The sequence below is a fragment of the Saccostrea cucullata genome, unplaced genomic scaffold (genome assembly GCF_032062105.1).
Source record: "Saccostrea cucullata isolate Sc308-1 unplaced genomic scaffold, CSIRO_AGI_Scuc_v1 ctg1483, whole genome shotgun sequence".
NCBI classification, from domain to species: Eukaryota; Metazoa; Mollusca; class Bivalvia; order Ostreida; family Ostreidae; genus Saccostrea; species Saccostrea cuccullata.
This window is the reverse complement of record NW_026932763.1, coordinates 472,294-489,210: the sequence shown is the minus strand read 5'-3', so window position 1 is coordinate 489,210 and position 16,917 is coordinate 472,294. Positions and strand designations below refer to the sequence as shown.

General features: G+C 30.7%; 2 protein-coding genes across 2 annotated transcripts in view; one reads left to right on the top strand and one right to left on the bottom strand.

The window, feature by feature from the left end:
• LOC134236038 (receptor-type tyrosine-protein phosphatase epsilon-like) overlaps positions 1 to 8,985 on the top strand; it is a 38,117-nt gene extending 29,132 nt beyond the window's left edge. The window contains exons 10-23 of the mRNA XM_062718223.1: positions 7 to 74; positions 368 to 404; positions 544 to 641; positions 819 to 947; positions 1,540 to 1,688; positions 1,955 to 2,090; positions 4,650 to 4,796; positions 5,117 to 5,210; positions 5,474 to 5,547; positions 5,708 to 5,842; positions 6,130 to 6,252; positions 6,433 to 6,581; positions 6,899 to 7,034; positions 7,749 to 8,985. Of these exons, the coding sequence (XP_062574207.1) occupies positions 7 to 74; positions 368 to 404; positions 544 to 641; positions 819 to 947; positions 1,540 to 1,688; positions 1,955 to 2,090; positions 4,650 to 4,796; positions 5,117 to 5,210; positions 5,474 to 5,547; positions 5,708 to 5,842; positions 6,130 to 6,252; positions 6,433 to 6,581; positions 6,899 to 7,034; positions 7,749 to 7,826 (1,553 nt within the window). The 3' untranslated portion in view covers positions 7,827 to 8,985. The remainder of the gene's footprint in view (positions 1 to 6; positions 75 to 367; positions 405 to 543; positions 642 to 818; positions 948 to 1,539; positions 1,689 to 1,954; positions 2,091 to 4,649; positions 4,797 to 5,116; positions 5,211 to 5,473; positions 5,548 to 5,707; positions 5,843 to 6,129; positions 6,253 to 6,432; positions 6,582 to 6,898; positions 7,035 to 7,748) is intronic.
• A 5,076-nt stretch (positions 8,986 to 14,061) lies between these two features.
• On the bottom strand, positions 14,062 to 15,747 carry LOC134236044 (uncharacterized). The gene is made up of 2 exons (XM_062718232.1): positions 15,684 to 15,747; positions 14,062 to 14,542 (listed from the first exon to the last, which is right to left on the bottom strand). The coding sequence occupies exons 1-2, from the start codon at positions 15,720 to 15,722 to the stop codon at positions 14,075 to 14,077; spliced, it is 507 nt and encodes a 168-aa protein (XP_062574216.1). The 5' UTR covers positions 15,723 to 15,747; the 3' UTR covers positions 14,062 to 14,074.
• Positions 15,748 to 16,917: the final 1,170 nt, after the last annotated feature.

Sequence of the window (16,917 nt, the reverse complement as noted above, 5' to 3'; positions counted from 1 at the left end):
ATCCAGATGACCATTCAAGAGTCATATTAAAGTCAGAGACAGGATCGGATTATATAAACGCTAATTATATAGAGGTAATCTAACACAATATCTTTTAATTCAGAAAAATATACGTTAACAGAACGATTATGCATTAAGACAAAAAAAAAGCAAGAAACAAAAACAATTAAACACCAAGAAAAAAAAATAACAATAAAAAAATGAACAAAAAAAATGGTATTAGTCAATTCGTTTAGTATGTTGTATTGACGTATTTTTATTAAGTTTTAAAAGTTTACTCACGTTCAATGAATTATTTCAACAACTGATTTACCTATTTTATCTTAATGTTGGAAAAAACATAATCGATATATATCTTTCTCTACAGGGTGCTGAGAAAGACAAGGAATACATTGCTACACAAGGTAAATGATTAAAAAGAAAACAAACATCTGTGTACATTTTTGCACATATTATTTGTCAACGCACTTCTATAAATTGTAAAAAAAAAAAAAATACACATGTATTTATGATTTAAGTATCATTTTTCATGTATTACGTTAGGACCAAGACAAAACACTGTTGTTGACTTTTGGACAATGATTTGGCAGGAGCATGTGGAGGCCATTGTAATATTAACTAATTTGAAGGAAGGGACAAAAGTATAGTATATTTTAAAATTACGTACTTGGCATTCTTAAACTTACTTCCTATACAATACTTATTACGAGAAACTTTCTTTCACAAAAAATTAAAGTGGATGGTCTTTGTAAATAAAATAAAAAATGCATTTATTCAGATATACTTTAATAATTTTTGGTTTATTTATTTACGAAAAGACTAAATGCACCCAGTACTGGCCGGGGCCAAATAAACACACCAGTTACGGATGTCTGTCTGTTAAGATGGTGGAAGAAAAAGAATACGCATTCTACATCATTCGAAAGTTTACAATATTTCATAAAGAGGTGAGTTTTTTATTGAGAAAGGTAGAAAATAGTTAAGAAGACTTAGTATAATATATGATGTTAAGAGAACAAAAAAAAAAAAACTCGGAAGGTACATATCATCTTACGCGCATTATATTTTCCAATCTTTAGGTAATAGTTATGTCAACCAGGTACATGTGATGCAGTATGAGAATTTAACAAATTCCTGAAGTCTAAACCAGATTTTATGAAAATCAAAAAAATACGAAATCCATGTTTAAAAAGTAAATGTAAAAAGAAAACCGATATCCCAAAAAGAAATATTCTTTCTGGATCAGAATTGAATATTTCAACACAATATACTTAGCATGTATTTTTTTTTTCTCCTATTAAGGGGGGGGGGGTATGCCATTCTACGTCAAAACAGCGTTAATTGACGTCACACTGCCAACGCGTTTGTACCCGTAAACTTATTGATATCTCCATGAATTATACAACCACAATTTTTTTTTCTTTTTTTTAAAACTAGCTTTTAAAATTTTGACGTTGCCAGTATTTCACTCGAGATGATCTATTTGCATTGGTATATACATACTTAAAATGTTCATTGAAAATATATACACCAATTTAGACGAAGAACAAACGTCACGTTACACAATACCATTACACAGCGTGGCCAGACCACGGGACCCCGGATCCTCTTTGCCTTGTTATCTTCCTTGATCACGTGACTAGGACAGTGTACAATCAAAAACACTCCCCAACAGTTGTGCATTGCAGGTAAATCGAAAAAAAGAGGATTTTTTTATTTCTGGTTTTGCTGTGTACTTTTAAAAAAGTATATATTTACCACTTAAAATATTTAAGAAACTACCATAAAAAGTTATTTTTATTAAAAAAAAGATACATGTATATATGTAAATTAAATGTTGGATAGTTCAAAAAAATGAATTAGATATGCCTTAATACAAATGTATCACAGTGACTGTAAATGAAACACTGTACATATGGAGTTTTTTTCTTATTATCAATTCTCTTTACTTTAGCGCGGGAATAGGGAGAACTGGGACATACATAGCAATAGACGTTCTGAACAAAAAAGCAAGAAAGACAGGGAAAGTTAACATAGCAGAGTATGTCAAGAAGATGAGAGAAAGTAGGATGAACATGGTCCAAACATATGTAAGTCCATGTACTGTAAAAGTACTTAGTTCCACGAACTCGTATTTCCGCGGGAAAAAAAATTATATTCAATCTGCGAGTATGAAATTACTTGTATCATGGATTGTCATTATATGTCCTTATTGAATTTATGGTACGCTGTGAAAATTTTCCAAAGAAAAATTGTGTTCGTGTACGTAGCGGAAAATAATCCCTAGCGGAAAAATGTACGTCTGTTGCAACCACTATTGAAATAATTAGTTCAATATTGGTTCAGAGTGCATTGCAATACCAAACGTAGGTTGCAACCGCTATTGAAAGACGTCCACTATTGAAATACTTATTTCAATAATGGTTGAGAGTGCATTTCAATAACAAACATACGTAGCAACCACTATTCAAATACGACAACTATTGAAATAATTATTTCAATAGTGGTCGTTATTTTAAAAGTAGATGCAACATACTTCGATATAGATGTTTACATACTTCTACAGTTTTTATTATTATTATTATTTTTATTAAGGTCTTCCGTCTTCAGCGGAAGACCTTCTTGTTATTCTTAGGTTTCTTTTTCACTTTTTATTATTATTATTAAGGTCTTTCGTCTTCAGCGGAAGACCTTCTTGTTATTCTTAGGTTTCTTTTTCACTTTTATTATTTTTTTTTTTACCGATTTTGTGCACGCGATTTCTCGAAAACGGCTCGATGGATTTCCATGAAACTTTCAGGATTTATGTAACATCACTTGAACCTTACGCGTTTTTTTTCTGTTTTGATGACGTCACTTCCGGTCCGGAGGTATCAGCACAAAATTGATTTTTTAAGGGTCAGTTTATCCGCACGATTTCTCCTAAACGACTTTAGATAGACACGTGATACTTTCAGGTCTAGTAGACCTATGTCTGTAGAATTGTGGAATTATTTTATTTTCACCGGAAGTGCTGTACGTCGGCGCTCAGTATGGCCCGAAAATAGGCCTATCACGAATTTCAAAATTTTTAGCATTTTTTCTACGATATCTTTTTACCTGGAAATATTTTGTTAAAACATATAGAACAAAAGAAGTGTAGAATTTTAAGTTCTTCTAAATGATATCTCGGAAAAAGGGTTGGCCCCTAAAATTAGGGGTCTACAGGGGCCGAAAGTTTTTCCTTGATATATCAAAAAGTATTGAGAATTTGTAATACATCCATGAAGCAAAGTTGTTCAAAATGTCAAGCTTAATCTAATGGGGTTGTCAAAATACGTCCATCGACGTCATTTCCGGCCAAACCGGAAGTAGTCGAAAAAAGCGTATTTTTACCGTTCTTGAAAAGTTGGGTAACATCTGTCACTGGGAGCATAAAAATTAATTTTGTGTCCGTCGTCAACACTTCCGGTCACACGGGAAGTATCATAAACTTCCGGTCAAAAAGGGCGGAAGACCTACTCGTTGCTTTGCAACGAGCTTTACTCTAGTTATTATTCTTTTTTTTCTTACCGATTTGATGCACGCGATTTCTCGAAAACGGCTCGATGGATTTCAACGAAACTTTCAGTACTTATAGTCCGTTTTGATGACGTCACTTCCGGTTTGGAAATATTGCCAATTTTATGAATTTTAAAGGGTCAGGTTGTCTCCAGACTTTCTCAATAATGGCTTTAGATAGAAACATGAAACTTTCAGGTATGATAGACCAAAGGCTATACATATGCGTAACGTCTTTCGTTTTTACCGGAAGTGCAGTACGTCGGCGCTGGTTATGGCTCGAAAAATGACAAATCGCAAATTTCAAAATTTTAACACCTTTTCTACGATATGTTTTTACCTGTAAACATTTTGTTTAAACATATAGAACAAAAGAAGTGTAAAATTTCAAGACCTTTCAAATGATATCTTTAAAAAAAAGGCTGGCCCCTAAATTAAAGGGCCTAGAGGGGCCGAAAGTTTTTCTTTCATAAGTCAAAAAGTATTCAGAATTTGTAAGAGGTCAAAGATGCAAAGTTGTTCAAAATGTCAAGCTTAATCTACTGGCGTCGTCAAAATACGTCCGGCGTCGTCACTTCCGGCCAAACCGGAAGTAGTCGGAAAATGCGTTTTTTTTGCCCTTCTTGACAAGATTTGTTGTTACATATGTCTCTGGAAGCATAAAAAGTAATTTTTTGTCCGTCGTCGTCACTTCCGGTCAAACCGGAAGTAGCAAAAAATGGCTTATTTTGAAGGTTTTGATGCAAAATTGAAATTATAAAGTCACTGGAGACTTTTTAGTTCATTGCTTTCTTTTGTTCTATCTCTTCGGGCACTTCCGGTCAAAACCGGACGGAAGACCTACTCGTTGCTTTGCAACGAGCTTTGCTCTAGTTATTATTGTTATTATTTCATGTATCATTATTAGTTTTTGTTAATAAACGTCCAACATATTAAACAAAAAGAATTTTATCTAGATATCTATATCGAGTTAGTGAAACACATTATATTTTTAAGATTTTATTGCGGGATAACATGTGAACTTAAAAGAATTTTGATTGACTAAGAAATGGGTACAACTTCTAATTTTTTTTTTTTTTTTGTAATTTATCTCTGATTTATTTTTGTAGGAACAGTATATGACGATTTTTCTTGCTCTAAACGAAATATTCAAATCCCCAGTCAAAAGCATCACCGTTGATGAATTCACCAAAAAGGCTGAAACTTTGACCACTGACAAAGTTGCTAATCAGAGTGCACTTCAAAAGGAGTTTCAGGTACATTTATCAGTTTACTATTGGCTTGGAAAATCAATTTTGAAAATTGTTACATCATGTTTTAATGTTAAAGAATGGGGTCTTTTTTAAGATTGTATGACATCTGCTAAGTGCTAAGCATCAGTGTGTTTTTTATCCTGGGATCAGTTCTTTGGTAGAGCGACCGATTTATAGCAATTGAAAACGTTTATTTTACAAAGTAATAACTGTTACCCCCTCATTTCTTTATGTTATGCATGAAAAAGGTAGAATCAACAAAAAATTACCGTAGTTTATGAAACATGGAGTATTCAGTTTATTTTTTTTATTTATTTATTAAGCGTTTGATGAATATTCGACCCAAATACGACGACACAGCCTTTAAGATAGCCAAAGACGGCTGTGGTGACATTTATTTCAACGGTATATTGCCATGTAAGTGTATGTTTACAATATGCATGTTTGATTTTCTACAAAGGTATTGATAACAATGGGAAGGTATTTCTCAAATAACTAAGGGAAACTTTCATTAATCAGCACTTTGGGTATGATGAGTGCTTCCTTTTATTTTTATTATTTCAATTACTAATCAAATCTTATTATCTATTTCCTCATAAATTTACATACATGCAAAAATTGTATATTCTTTATGTACATGAGAACATTTTGACATTAATTTTTTTTGTGTTTTATATCAGTGGATAAATATAGCATTCACCTTTCGTCTGTTGTACCTAAGAGAGGAAACTTCATCAATGCAGTCATTGTGCCTGTAAGTATTCAAAAAAAATCAAAATATTTGTAAATACATGTAGCATACAAGATCTATTAAGCACAATTTGGTAGATTTCTTGACCAAAAAAGTAACTAAATGTTTACAAAGATCGTTTTTGATCAACAAAATCTATATATATTTTTTTATTGACTTGTAGTCACATACTAACGATATAGCCTTTATTGTGACGCAATATCCGGCTGAGGAGGATGCTGTTGATTTCCTGCGCTTGCTCAGTGATCATGAATCTGACACAGTCGTTTGTATGGATCCTCTGAACAAGATTAGCTCGGTCTGTGATATCAGATGAACTAAAACCAATCATTATTTCTATTTTCTCGCTAAAACTGTGTTTTCAAAGCCTTCTATTTTTGTAAAGACGTTGTTAAAAATATGAAAGTTAAAACCATGAAGGCATTCTTTTCAATACATTGTTCTACAAAAAAAGTTATTTCTCTAATATCTTGCACAAACTATTATTGAAATGCAACTTATTATAGGCACACCATGCTTCTTGGCCATCCATGTCTACATTTTATGCTATACTGAATATATATGTTTTTTGCAATTTATTTTTAGAGTAAGGCGTGGTTTCCCTGCCTTACACCCTCCTCAAAAACAGTCAATCCTTTCACTGTTCAATTTCAATCAAAATCCGAAACTGACGTCAACACCACTATTGTTCATATTCGCCAAGAAAATGTAAGTTTACATGTTTTTACTTGGTGTATATATTAAAACTAGCAATGTTCGTTTCCAGTAATATGTTTTTTTTCTTATCCACCAGATATTCTAAGTAGTTCTGATTATCTTTTTTCTCAATACGTTTAAATGAGTTATAACAACTTACAGAAAAATGTAAAAGTATGCACATTTTATTAGAGAGAAAAGAAGGTTCAACCCGTGACTATAATAGAACCGAAGGTCGACATTAAAACATCTGGAACTCCTCTAGACACATCTCAACTTCGGAGTCTTGTTTCTGCCACACTGCGCACTGAGACAGAAAATCCTATCACAATTGTCAGCAGGTCATTAATTTTTGCAGTTAAAGCTGCTTTTTATTTAAAAAGCTATACTTGTTTGTTAGCTTATAAAAAAAAAAATATTATTTATATAAACAACAATAGAAAATAAACAAAAATAAAAGATAAAACACGAAATCTTCAACACTGAATGCAAATATGGTTGCTAGGTTCAATGATATATATCAAGTGTAAACAATGCCCACTGAACAAAGTAAGTTGTCCTTGATTTCGAGATAAACTAAAAAGACATGCGTATTATTAAACTTAATGGACACTTTTTCTATGAAATATCTCTAACTACGTTTCCTTAATGTCTTTAGTGACGGTGCTGTCTTATGTGGAGTTTTCTGTGCCGTTCATAACGCGATTCAACAAATTAAGATGGACAACAGCGTGGATGTATTCACAGCTGTCAGACAATTACAAGTGAGAAGACCAGAGTTCTGTTCAAATATTGTAAGTCAGAAAATCAGATACTCCTTTAAAAAAATGACTCTTTAGTTATCTTTTATAGTGTGAATAAGATTTTTTATCATTCATAGGGAGTCTACTTTCGTGTAAACATGTGAGGCTGTCTTTGAGCCGAAGTTTCTCGGGGATAAGTGAGACAAAAATACAATTTTGGAGAAATTAAAGCCAAATAGATTGATTGATTGATTGATTGATTGATTCTATATTGTTTAACGTCCCTCTTGAGAATTTTTCACTCATATAGAGACGTCACCGTATGCAGGTGAAGGGCTTCAAATTTAGACCTATACTCGGCACTCAGGGCCATTGACCAGTGAGGGTTCTTTATCGTGCCAGCGCCTACCGTGACACGGGACCTACGTTTTTAAGGTCATATCCGAAAGACCCGTGACTTTCACTTCTAGTGCCGAGCGTAAAGCCAAATAGAGTAAAAATGTATGGCTAGCTTATATGCACATATTAAAGTCTTAATAATTACAAAAATGAAAGATAAAAAAGTTTATGATGGTTGAAGGGTCGCTATTCATTGTATAAACAATATCATTGTATCCCTGTTTTGGGTGGGAGTTAGGAATAGTAGATATTGATGAATTTTACATTTTTCTAAAAGTCATTTTGATCCAAGCCTCAAAATTAGTCTTTGGTATACCTTTCTAGATGGAAGTTTTTGATGACTAACATATTTTTTTTTGTTTTCAGGGTGAATATCGCTTCGTGATAAAAGCCGTATGTGATCACATCCAAAGTTCAAGCGAAAGTATTTACTGCAATCAATGAGAAAGATAAATCAGAAAGAGCAGTTACTAGTAGCAAACTTTTTTTGTTTAGAATGGAATATCAACACAAACAGCCTGTTTATGTGCAGACTTGGAGTAAACATTACATTTTATTGTAGCATTCTTTTCATAATATTTTTACAGCTGAAGATATCTACAGTCTTATGAAAGCTTTTAATTACGCAATACAAGCAACAGTTGTTACACACTTATTCTTTTTTTTTGGTTGACAATAATCGGCATTTAGCATTTATGTTCATATCTAAGCATTCTATATTGTTTCTTTTTTATATTAATGATTTATGTATAGTCAAGGAAAAATAATCAAAAACAAAATGCTTTATTGGTATTTATTTTATAATTTATTTACTTGCATTTATTTATCTTGCAATATAAGAAGTTATGAAAAAAAAACTGCCAATTCATCGCAGTTGTACAGTTGTTGTTACAAAATACATATGATAATTTTAGACATTCATTTCATTTTTTTTTTACGTTTTTACATGTAAAACATAAAAAACTTTATCATCAAAATACATGTGACGATTGTAATTTCATTCGAATGGATTTTTCTTTTTACTTCAATCTACTTTTAAACACTGCCGAAGTGGAAACTTTGTAAAGTTTTGTCATTTAAAAGCACTTTTACAATTAAAGTTACAGAGTTTATACACGGCAAACAACGCACAATGTAACAACAAAAAAGTACGTCATTGCATTTTGTATTAATCTCGAAGAAAAATACAATAATACATCATGTAGCAATCCCAGTTTCATATATTTGGGTTGATATTGCATTTTGCGCTGAAACACTGTAAAGCACTTATACACTTTCAATATCTTTCTGTTTAAATGTAGCTTTATTTCAAATTGCTAAAAATGTCTATCAATAATTAAGTAAGAATTCTATTTTTTTTGTTTAAACGTTTTACTGAAATCACTATGCTTTATATTTTTTTTATCTAATAATTGTTCCTACCACTGCTAAAAAGTTTATGATTGTGATTTTAAAATACATGTCTGTTAGCCTTTCATGGACTTTCCCTTTTTTAATATCCTTCTATAAAACTGTGCATATTACAATGCTTTAGGGAAATCTTCATACTGATTTTATTCTTCAGAAATATTATACTTTTTATTTTTTATTTAAATAATTGTATATATTTTAGTGAATATTTCTGAAAGCCATAGGCTTTGATATTTAACTATGAAGCTGTTTTCTTTTTTTTTTTAATTGTTATGGAAAAACATTTAATCATATCAAATAAAACATGTTAAAAAATATATTTTACTTCACAGGTTTTGTATATTGTTAAATGTTACAAGAATTAAATGTAAACAGCATATTAGTTTGTTGTTTCATTTTGATAGAGTTAAACAATTTAAGTAAATAAATATTCATTTGACCATCGTCATAATTAAATGATTTTAATGATAATTATTAATATGTAAAGACTTAACATTCTTACTCAAGGGAAGCATTTCTTTCATTCCTTGTCAATTTTTTTTTATCCTCTTTGAAACTTGATTTTTTAATTTATCTTCAATCATGAAGTCCTTTTCTTGTTTATGACGCAGTAAAAAAAAATCAAAGTCAAAATAACTTTAAATGCAATTATGTTATATTTTATTTTAAAGTCATATATGGCGTATGTACAATGAAAATTATTAGACTAAAATTATAAGAACTTATTATTTGTATCATTACTTTATATAAAGATAGAACTTTTCCCTAAATTACAAAATCTAAGTCGATTGCGTTATAAAGATAACAGAATTTAATTTGGATTCTAGGAATTTCCCCCGACTCGAAAGAAAATACAAAAGATTTAAATAACACATTACAGAAAAGATAAAATCGTATTATTAGTTGAAACGAGGTGTTCTCCATGATCAGAATTGTATGAAAAGTTTTAATTTAAATGTATTAACTATATTTCTTTACTTAATTTTGTATTTTTCAAAAATGTTTTTTTTTATCAGTTACGCCATATATGGCTTTTAGATTTAAATTTATACAAAAAAGATATCAAAAAAAAAAATATGTGCATGAATAAATTGATATTTTGAAAAATACACTCTGATAAAGAATTTAATAAAAACTATTTAAAATGCTCACGATGCCAAATTTAGGAACACTTGCTTCAATTTCTTCAGGAAACTCATGAGATACCCACAAACAGTGAATGTAGGATCATTTCTTCTTGTTCTGCAATCGTCAAGCCTTCTCCCAGTTTTGCAACCTTTTCATTGTTTATATATACAGTCGTACAGAAAACAACAACATGCTACATGTAACATTTGTTTAAGAACAAATCGTACTTTATGGTATCCTTCTTCGCAAGACAAGCCTCAATGAGAGCGATTGTTAAATCAGAATTATTTCGTTGAATTCAATAATACATGTAAGTGTAGCGACAAACCATTGAGGAAAAATTTCTGTACCTTGTCATAATCTCTGTTTTTATTCTTAGTAATATCTTTGGAGTTTTCTTCTCTCTTTAGTCATTTAAACAACTTCAAATTCATTTTTCTCTCCATTTATTGCTATAAATATTGCATGGTATGTATATATTACGCGGTGGAAGGGTACATGATCGCCCAGTTTTTGCTAATTGGTGCTGTTTTCAAGTTCCATCTATAATATGCATGTTATAAATCAAGTAAATATCACTGCTAAGGTGGGAATGGAAGAATTAACAGGAAAAGGCAAACACAGATGAATATTTTTAATAGTGATTTTTTTTTATTTTGTAAAGGTTTATAGTAAATTTATCAGTACATATGTATAAAATTCAAAACATCGGGTAGGGTTACGTGCAAATGGGTGGAATAATTATTTTACTGACAAGACAGTGAGATTCTAGCAGCACATTTGAGGCATAATAGATAATTTTATCTGTATTATTTACTCAAAGAATTTATTAAAACCCGAGGTATTGTTTTTCTGTAAGCTTTCTAATTAAGGAACATTTCTTTATGTAATAATGATGTTGTTTTGAATTGATTACTGCAAGAGAGTGAATTACAGACAAACTCACTTACGTCTCATCTTTAACAACTCCTCCCACATTTCATAAATAAACCAATGACACAAGTTTAAAGACAGTAGTTAAGTTTGGGGAAAGCTCAATGACATTAATTTATAACACAGGAAACTATTTGAGTAAGAATAACAGTTTCAAAGAAACACCAGTTTGAACCTGATAACAATTTTGAGCTAATAGCATCGGTATCGTGGAATTGAGAGAGAGAGAGAGAGATGTCAAGTTTTAGAAATTACTGACGCGTGCAACAGTGCGCATTCCCAAGAATTTTTGTTTTCCGTTTTTAATCTTCAATACATCTTTTAGATATTTAAACAATGACTAAATCATAAGTACATCTAAAATAAAGTAAAAACTTGTCTTTATTAAAATATGCATTTCATACGCATGTATATAACAGCTATTAAATGTAATAGAAGTCACGTGATGACGTGGTGGTTTTGCTTGTCTTTGCGTTAGACACCTTTCTATCTTCATGCAATTGATAATAATGTAGTTTACGTTTATCAGAGGTTTTTGGTAAATTATCTAACTTTTTATTTTTTTATTTAAAAAGTCTAAATTTCCTGAAAAAAAAATGACTTATATGCTTCATAAACATACCCGCGCGTCGACGTACGGAGCACCTCAGTCCTTACTTCGCAACTCTGAAGTAGACGCTCTTAATACTGAGGGATGCAGGTGAAACATATGATAAATATATGATAAATATTGTAAAGGGATGTCTTTTACACATTTCTGAGTTTTTGCGTGACGAGATATCCAGCATTTGACTACACAGATATGTTTAAAGTATATTTTGGGTAAGTAAAGATTGAAAGAACCTGAAATTCACCAGACCAATAATTAACGTTTAGATCTTAAAACAGATGCGTTGATCACATGTTACGATATGAAGAACAACTGGTGTTAATGGTAGACATAAAAGGGAAAAAAAAGAAAACATAGATTTTCATTAAGATATCCGTTATTTTAATATTATACCTTAAAAATCAAACTCTAATTCAACCTAATGAACTCCACAGAAAGTAATTTTACTATCTCAATTTGTACAGGTCCGACTATCTTGATGACTATTGTCCAATCTTTCAAGCAAAAAAAAAAAAACAAACAAACAAAAAACTAAATAAAAAAACAAACAAACAAAAAAAAGTATATTTCCCTTTCGGATGTTGAAAAGGTGATATGAATTTTCAGTCATTTTATTTATCTCTTGTGTTTGGAACTGCGAATCAGTGATTTTCTTCCTTTTATCAGGAAAGGGAAACGCACCTTTATATTACCTGGCAGCTTATAATTCTACACCACATTTTGCATGTATGAGGACATAATTCAAGTTTATTTTAAAAGAAGAATGCACGTAGACTACTATTAGGCTTAAGTAAAACCCGGTAACGTTTCTCTTGTTTACGAATTACTAAAACGTCATTTGCTCAATGCCTCATTCGAAATCATTTTTAAAGGATAGTTATAAATGTTCTTTTTACCTGTTTCATTGCATTGTTTTTAACACATTTGTGAACTGTATTCGGACGATTTACTTTAATTGTTTGTATATTCTGTATTTTGTTCAAAATGTAGTCAGCTCTTCAATCTGCTTCCAAGATTCACTACATCTCTTGGTGTTTATCAACACAAAAATGCTGTTTTACATAATAAATAATCTGGGTTATCCTCATCTGTTTAAGGTTCATTCCGGTCACCATCATCATTCCAACAGAAAACCAGAGCTTATAATGGGATATTTATGTACAGTTGTACATACAATATGCACTTCATTTTCAATCATTTTAATCTATAAGCATAGAATGCAATAATTTTATCAAATCAAACAATAAAATAAATGTTGCTGAATGCTCAATGGAAAGAAATTGAAATTAATAGATTTCATTAATATTTTACAACATTACAAAGCGCTATCAAAAAGTTCGAAGACAAACGCCATGAAATTAAAACCGCTTTTGGTACGTCAATGAATTTTCAAATATTTAGTTATCATCATCTTTCTATCTATAGAATAAACAGCAAATTATGAATTATTGTAAGCAATGGTTTGTTCATGCGGCGCAACCTAGAAAACGACGTTTTTGTCGACCTTAGTGTATTACTAACTAAGATAAGCTATTTTTATATATTATAATTTGACATCCAAATATTCCGTTAATTCAGATACGTATTAGGACACTATTGTTCCATCAAATACAGAATTTTTGTTTTCTTGTAAATTTTACATGGAGTATCCAAACAAATATTGCCTTGAAACTAACGTCAAAAAGAGGAGGGGGTCCTTTTCCTATTTTTTATTATGTTTTGCCCCTGGAAAAACTGGTATACACCTAGGAATCTTTAAACTTGCTACGAGGAAAATAATATTCATCCGCATTACCTGTTTTTTAATGCCTAAATAGACTCGGAGAGAAAAGGGATACAAAGCTAGGTTATGACGTTGATCATGTGTTTTAGCTATATTGAAATCCAAAAAATAAATATGCTAATACAAACAAGCGAGGATCTTTCCCAATGTATAAATCCATTTGCAATAATATATGTATTGAAAGCTGTAAGTTGTTCAAGACATTATAATGTCATAAAAACAAGACGGGTTGAGATCGTTACTCGGCTTTAGGGAATATCATCAAAATAAGTGAACGATGAAAAGAAGCGGACTTAAAAAAATAATGACGTTATCGGACGTCATGAAAAAAGCACCGACAACGCCAGATGATCATATAACGTCGTGTTTATTCAATTAAACATTTTGAAAAAATGAATGTATCAACATTTCAACATTTCTTTTATTTTTTGTTGTTTTATGTTCCTTATGTATAAATTTTGTAAGCTCGGAAAACATAGTATTAATTTATTAGCCCTACATGTAGTTTACTAACCTTTTGATAGCCCCTCGTATAATTACTTTATTTGACAACAAACACAACATATAATATCTCCCAGTCAAATCATTTTATGGATAAAGAAATATTGAAGAGAAAAAAAATTAGTTACCATTTACTTTTTCCGATATATTTTATTCAACTAAGAACAATTCTATCTAATTCGTGGTAAATAGAAATTTTTGCATGAATATATTTAAATTGATAATTTAATGAAAATATAAACGCTCTATATTTTGAGCATTTATTTTTTTTGTATTGAACACAGCGCTAATTTGGCACCAATTGCAACTTGTCCTTGAGGAAGCTCCTCAGTCACAGGAATCTATGAACAATGTTTGCATGATTTTTTCTACCTGTTCTGCAATTGTCAAACCTTTTCCCAGCTGTGCAATTTTATCCTTATATGGATATCCTGTAGCACAGAAAACAGCAACATGGTAACATTTGTTTGAAAACATATCATACTTTATGGCATCATTTTTGGCGATACAAGCTTCAATCAGGGCAACCGTTAAATCTGGACTATTCCGTTGAACGCCATGGTAAGTGTATCGACAAATTGCAGACATACATTTCCGCCACCTTGTCAGCTTTTGTGTGCTTTTAATTGGTCTAATAACGGGAGTTTGATTTTTATCTGTTCTAATTTCAATAACATCAAACTGTTCTGTTTCCTTGTTAACGTCTGTTACAATTGCATAATGAAAACTAAAAGCGCGATTTAATATTATATGATCGCCTCTTTTCAGTTGATTGATATTTTTCACTACTGCAATCTATAAAAAAAAAGTAAGAAATTAAATTGATTCGCCTATGAACAAAATCAAATACACACATGCTGTATATTCACCTTCATAAATATTTACCTCTTCATGAACATCTTTTTTTTTATTTTAGAATAAATTTGGATTACAAACAAGGGTCACTGAAACCTTGAATTTGAAATAGTTTTGAACTGAATACACCTTAAGGAACAAATCATGTCATGCATTTTGTCATTGTTTCCTTTTTTATGTATTGTCTCCCCTGTTTGAGAAATACACTATACATAAACACTATACACTATAAAAAAAATACGAGAATTGATACAAATGTTCGTAAAATTTCTTACATTTTATCGCTATTTGATGAAAGAAAACAACATGCATATTTATAATATCGAGTCATAATGCAACAATATTTGCAAAAAATAAATTCCAATTCTCCAGAGCTTTAAAAAAATGGATAGTTTATTAGTTATAGAAAATAGATAACCAGAGGGAGACTTCGATGCAATGTTTTAAGAAATGTCACGTTACGTTATAAAAGTATCTCACCCTAATGTCTGATTCAAATAGGATTAAGTAAATTCTACAAAATGCTGCCCTTTTCTCCATTTTTTTCTAAAGAAAAGACTGGGTGTCTTCTAGCACTAACTTATCTTAATGTTTCACTCATATTTCAAAATAATCCCCATCTTTTGATATGATGTTCCAATTTCAGTAGCAATGTCAAGAACAGTAGGTCAGAGTACAACATCCTATAAAGCTTTATTTGTCTAAGATAAAAAATAAACACTTCAAACAGAGCCCCCAAAAGGACGCCACGCCTTTAAACAACGTCCATGGAAGTTCTTTTTTTTCTTAAACTGCTTATGCCATTGAATGACTAGTAAACAAATGCATTCCTTCCAAGCCTTATCAATAATATACGCGTTTAAAATCTAAATCCGATACCCTACTGTGAATAGAAATTCTAATTGGATACTCTCTAATTGTGCAGAAAATAACGAGATAAATGCTGTTCAGGTACACAAAACAAACACATTAAAGTATTAAACCGTTAGCTATTGTACCCCAACGAATAAAATAAAAGTAACTTTCCAATCTCACTCTGTACAAGTCTAGACCCCCAAAAGAACGTAATCCGTATCATTACCTTTCTGAAGTCAAATAGGTCTCGAAGATTCTCGGCCATTTTATTTCTTCTATCTGAAATCTGAACGAAGAAGATTGATCCCTTGTATAAATTTGCAGCAACTAGTTATATTTACATGCTCTCTAAGAGAGACAACCAGATATATTACCTGACTGGTCTTGACCTTTCCAAAAATAAGTACAATATCTGTATCATAGGAAAATATTTCCTTTTTTATAATAGAGGGAGTTTTACTCTCAATTCAACAAACATTCGATAAAAGAAAATAATGCCAAAAAAAAATAACGTCAGATTATTCACATTGTAACAAGGATTCTACTTAATGTCATATTTAGATTTTTTTACGTTTAAAATTACTTCTGCAATTAGTTTCTAATTGTGCAGGTTTTTTTTCTTACGAAAGACGAGCTTGCAATTAAAAAAGATTATAGAAGAAAATGTTAATAGCAATATAATACTTTTATCGAAATAAGATACCTTAATTTCCTTGTTTTTCTAAACATCGAATTAAATCAGGAAGCATTACTTGCCTCTATAACAGCAACGTTCGTCACCATTGGTTTGCAAGAGGTAGTATTATGTTATTTATATGGTGCGTAAATGTATGGGAAGAAAAGCTTATTCATTGTAGCATTATGTTTGGCTAATTATGGAGCAAAGTCCATGCCGTCTTTCCTTTTGTGTGTATGTTGTAGATTTAATATTGACATTTTATCTCACTTCAGTAAAGGAAACAATTTACATGCAGCAATGATTTTTCAATTAGTACCATTTTCTTTAAGTTTAAAAACATCACATTATTACATTTTCAACTCATACAACTCTCTAATGAAATCACAAAATTGCGTATGTATTATATTAATAAGAAATATTCATCTTAATTTTTAGGAAACATTTGTTCTATGTTGACTTGATGACGGGTAATCAATTGCATAAAAATTGTACTTGTATTCAATATTCAACGGAAATAAAGCATATGAACCGAATATAAAATATTGGAAAATAATAACTTTATTATTTATAAGTTCACTATATAACATAACACTAAATAACGAATGGTTTGAAAAAAAATAATGTTTATAAGATATCATGAAAATTCACTTCTTATTTCAAAATTACAATAACATATAAACGGGTTTTCATGTAAAGCAATTTGATTTTTACTAATTTCTTCTTTAAACACTTTCTGAACATGAATAGAATTACGTTGTGCTTTATTGTTCAATTCAAATTT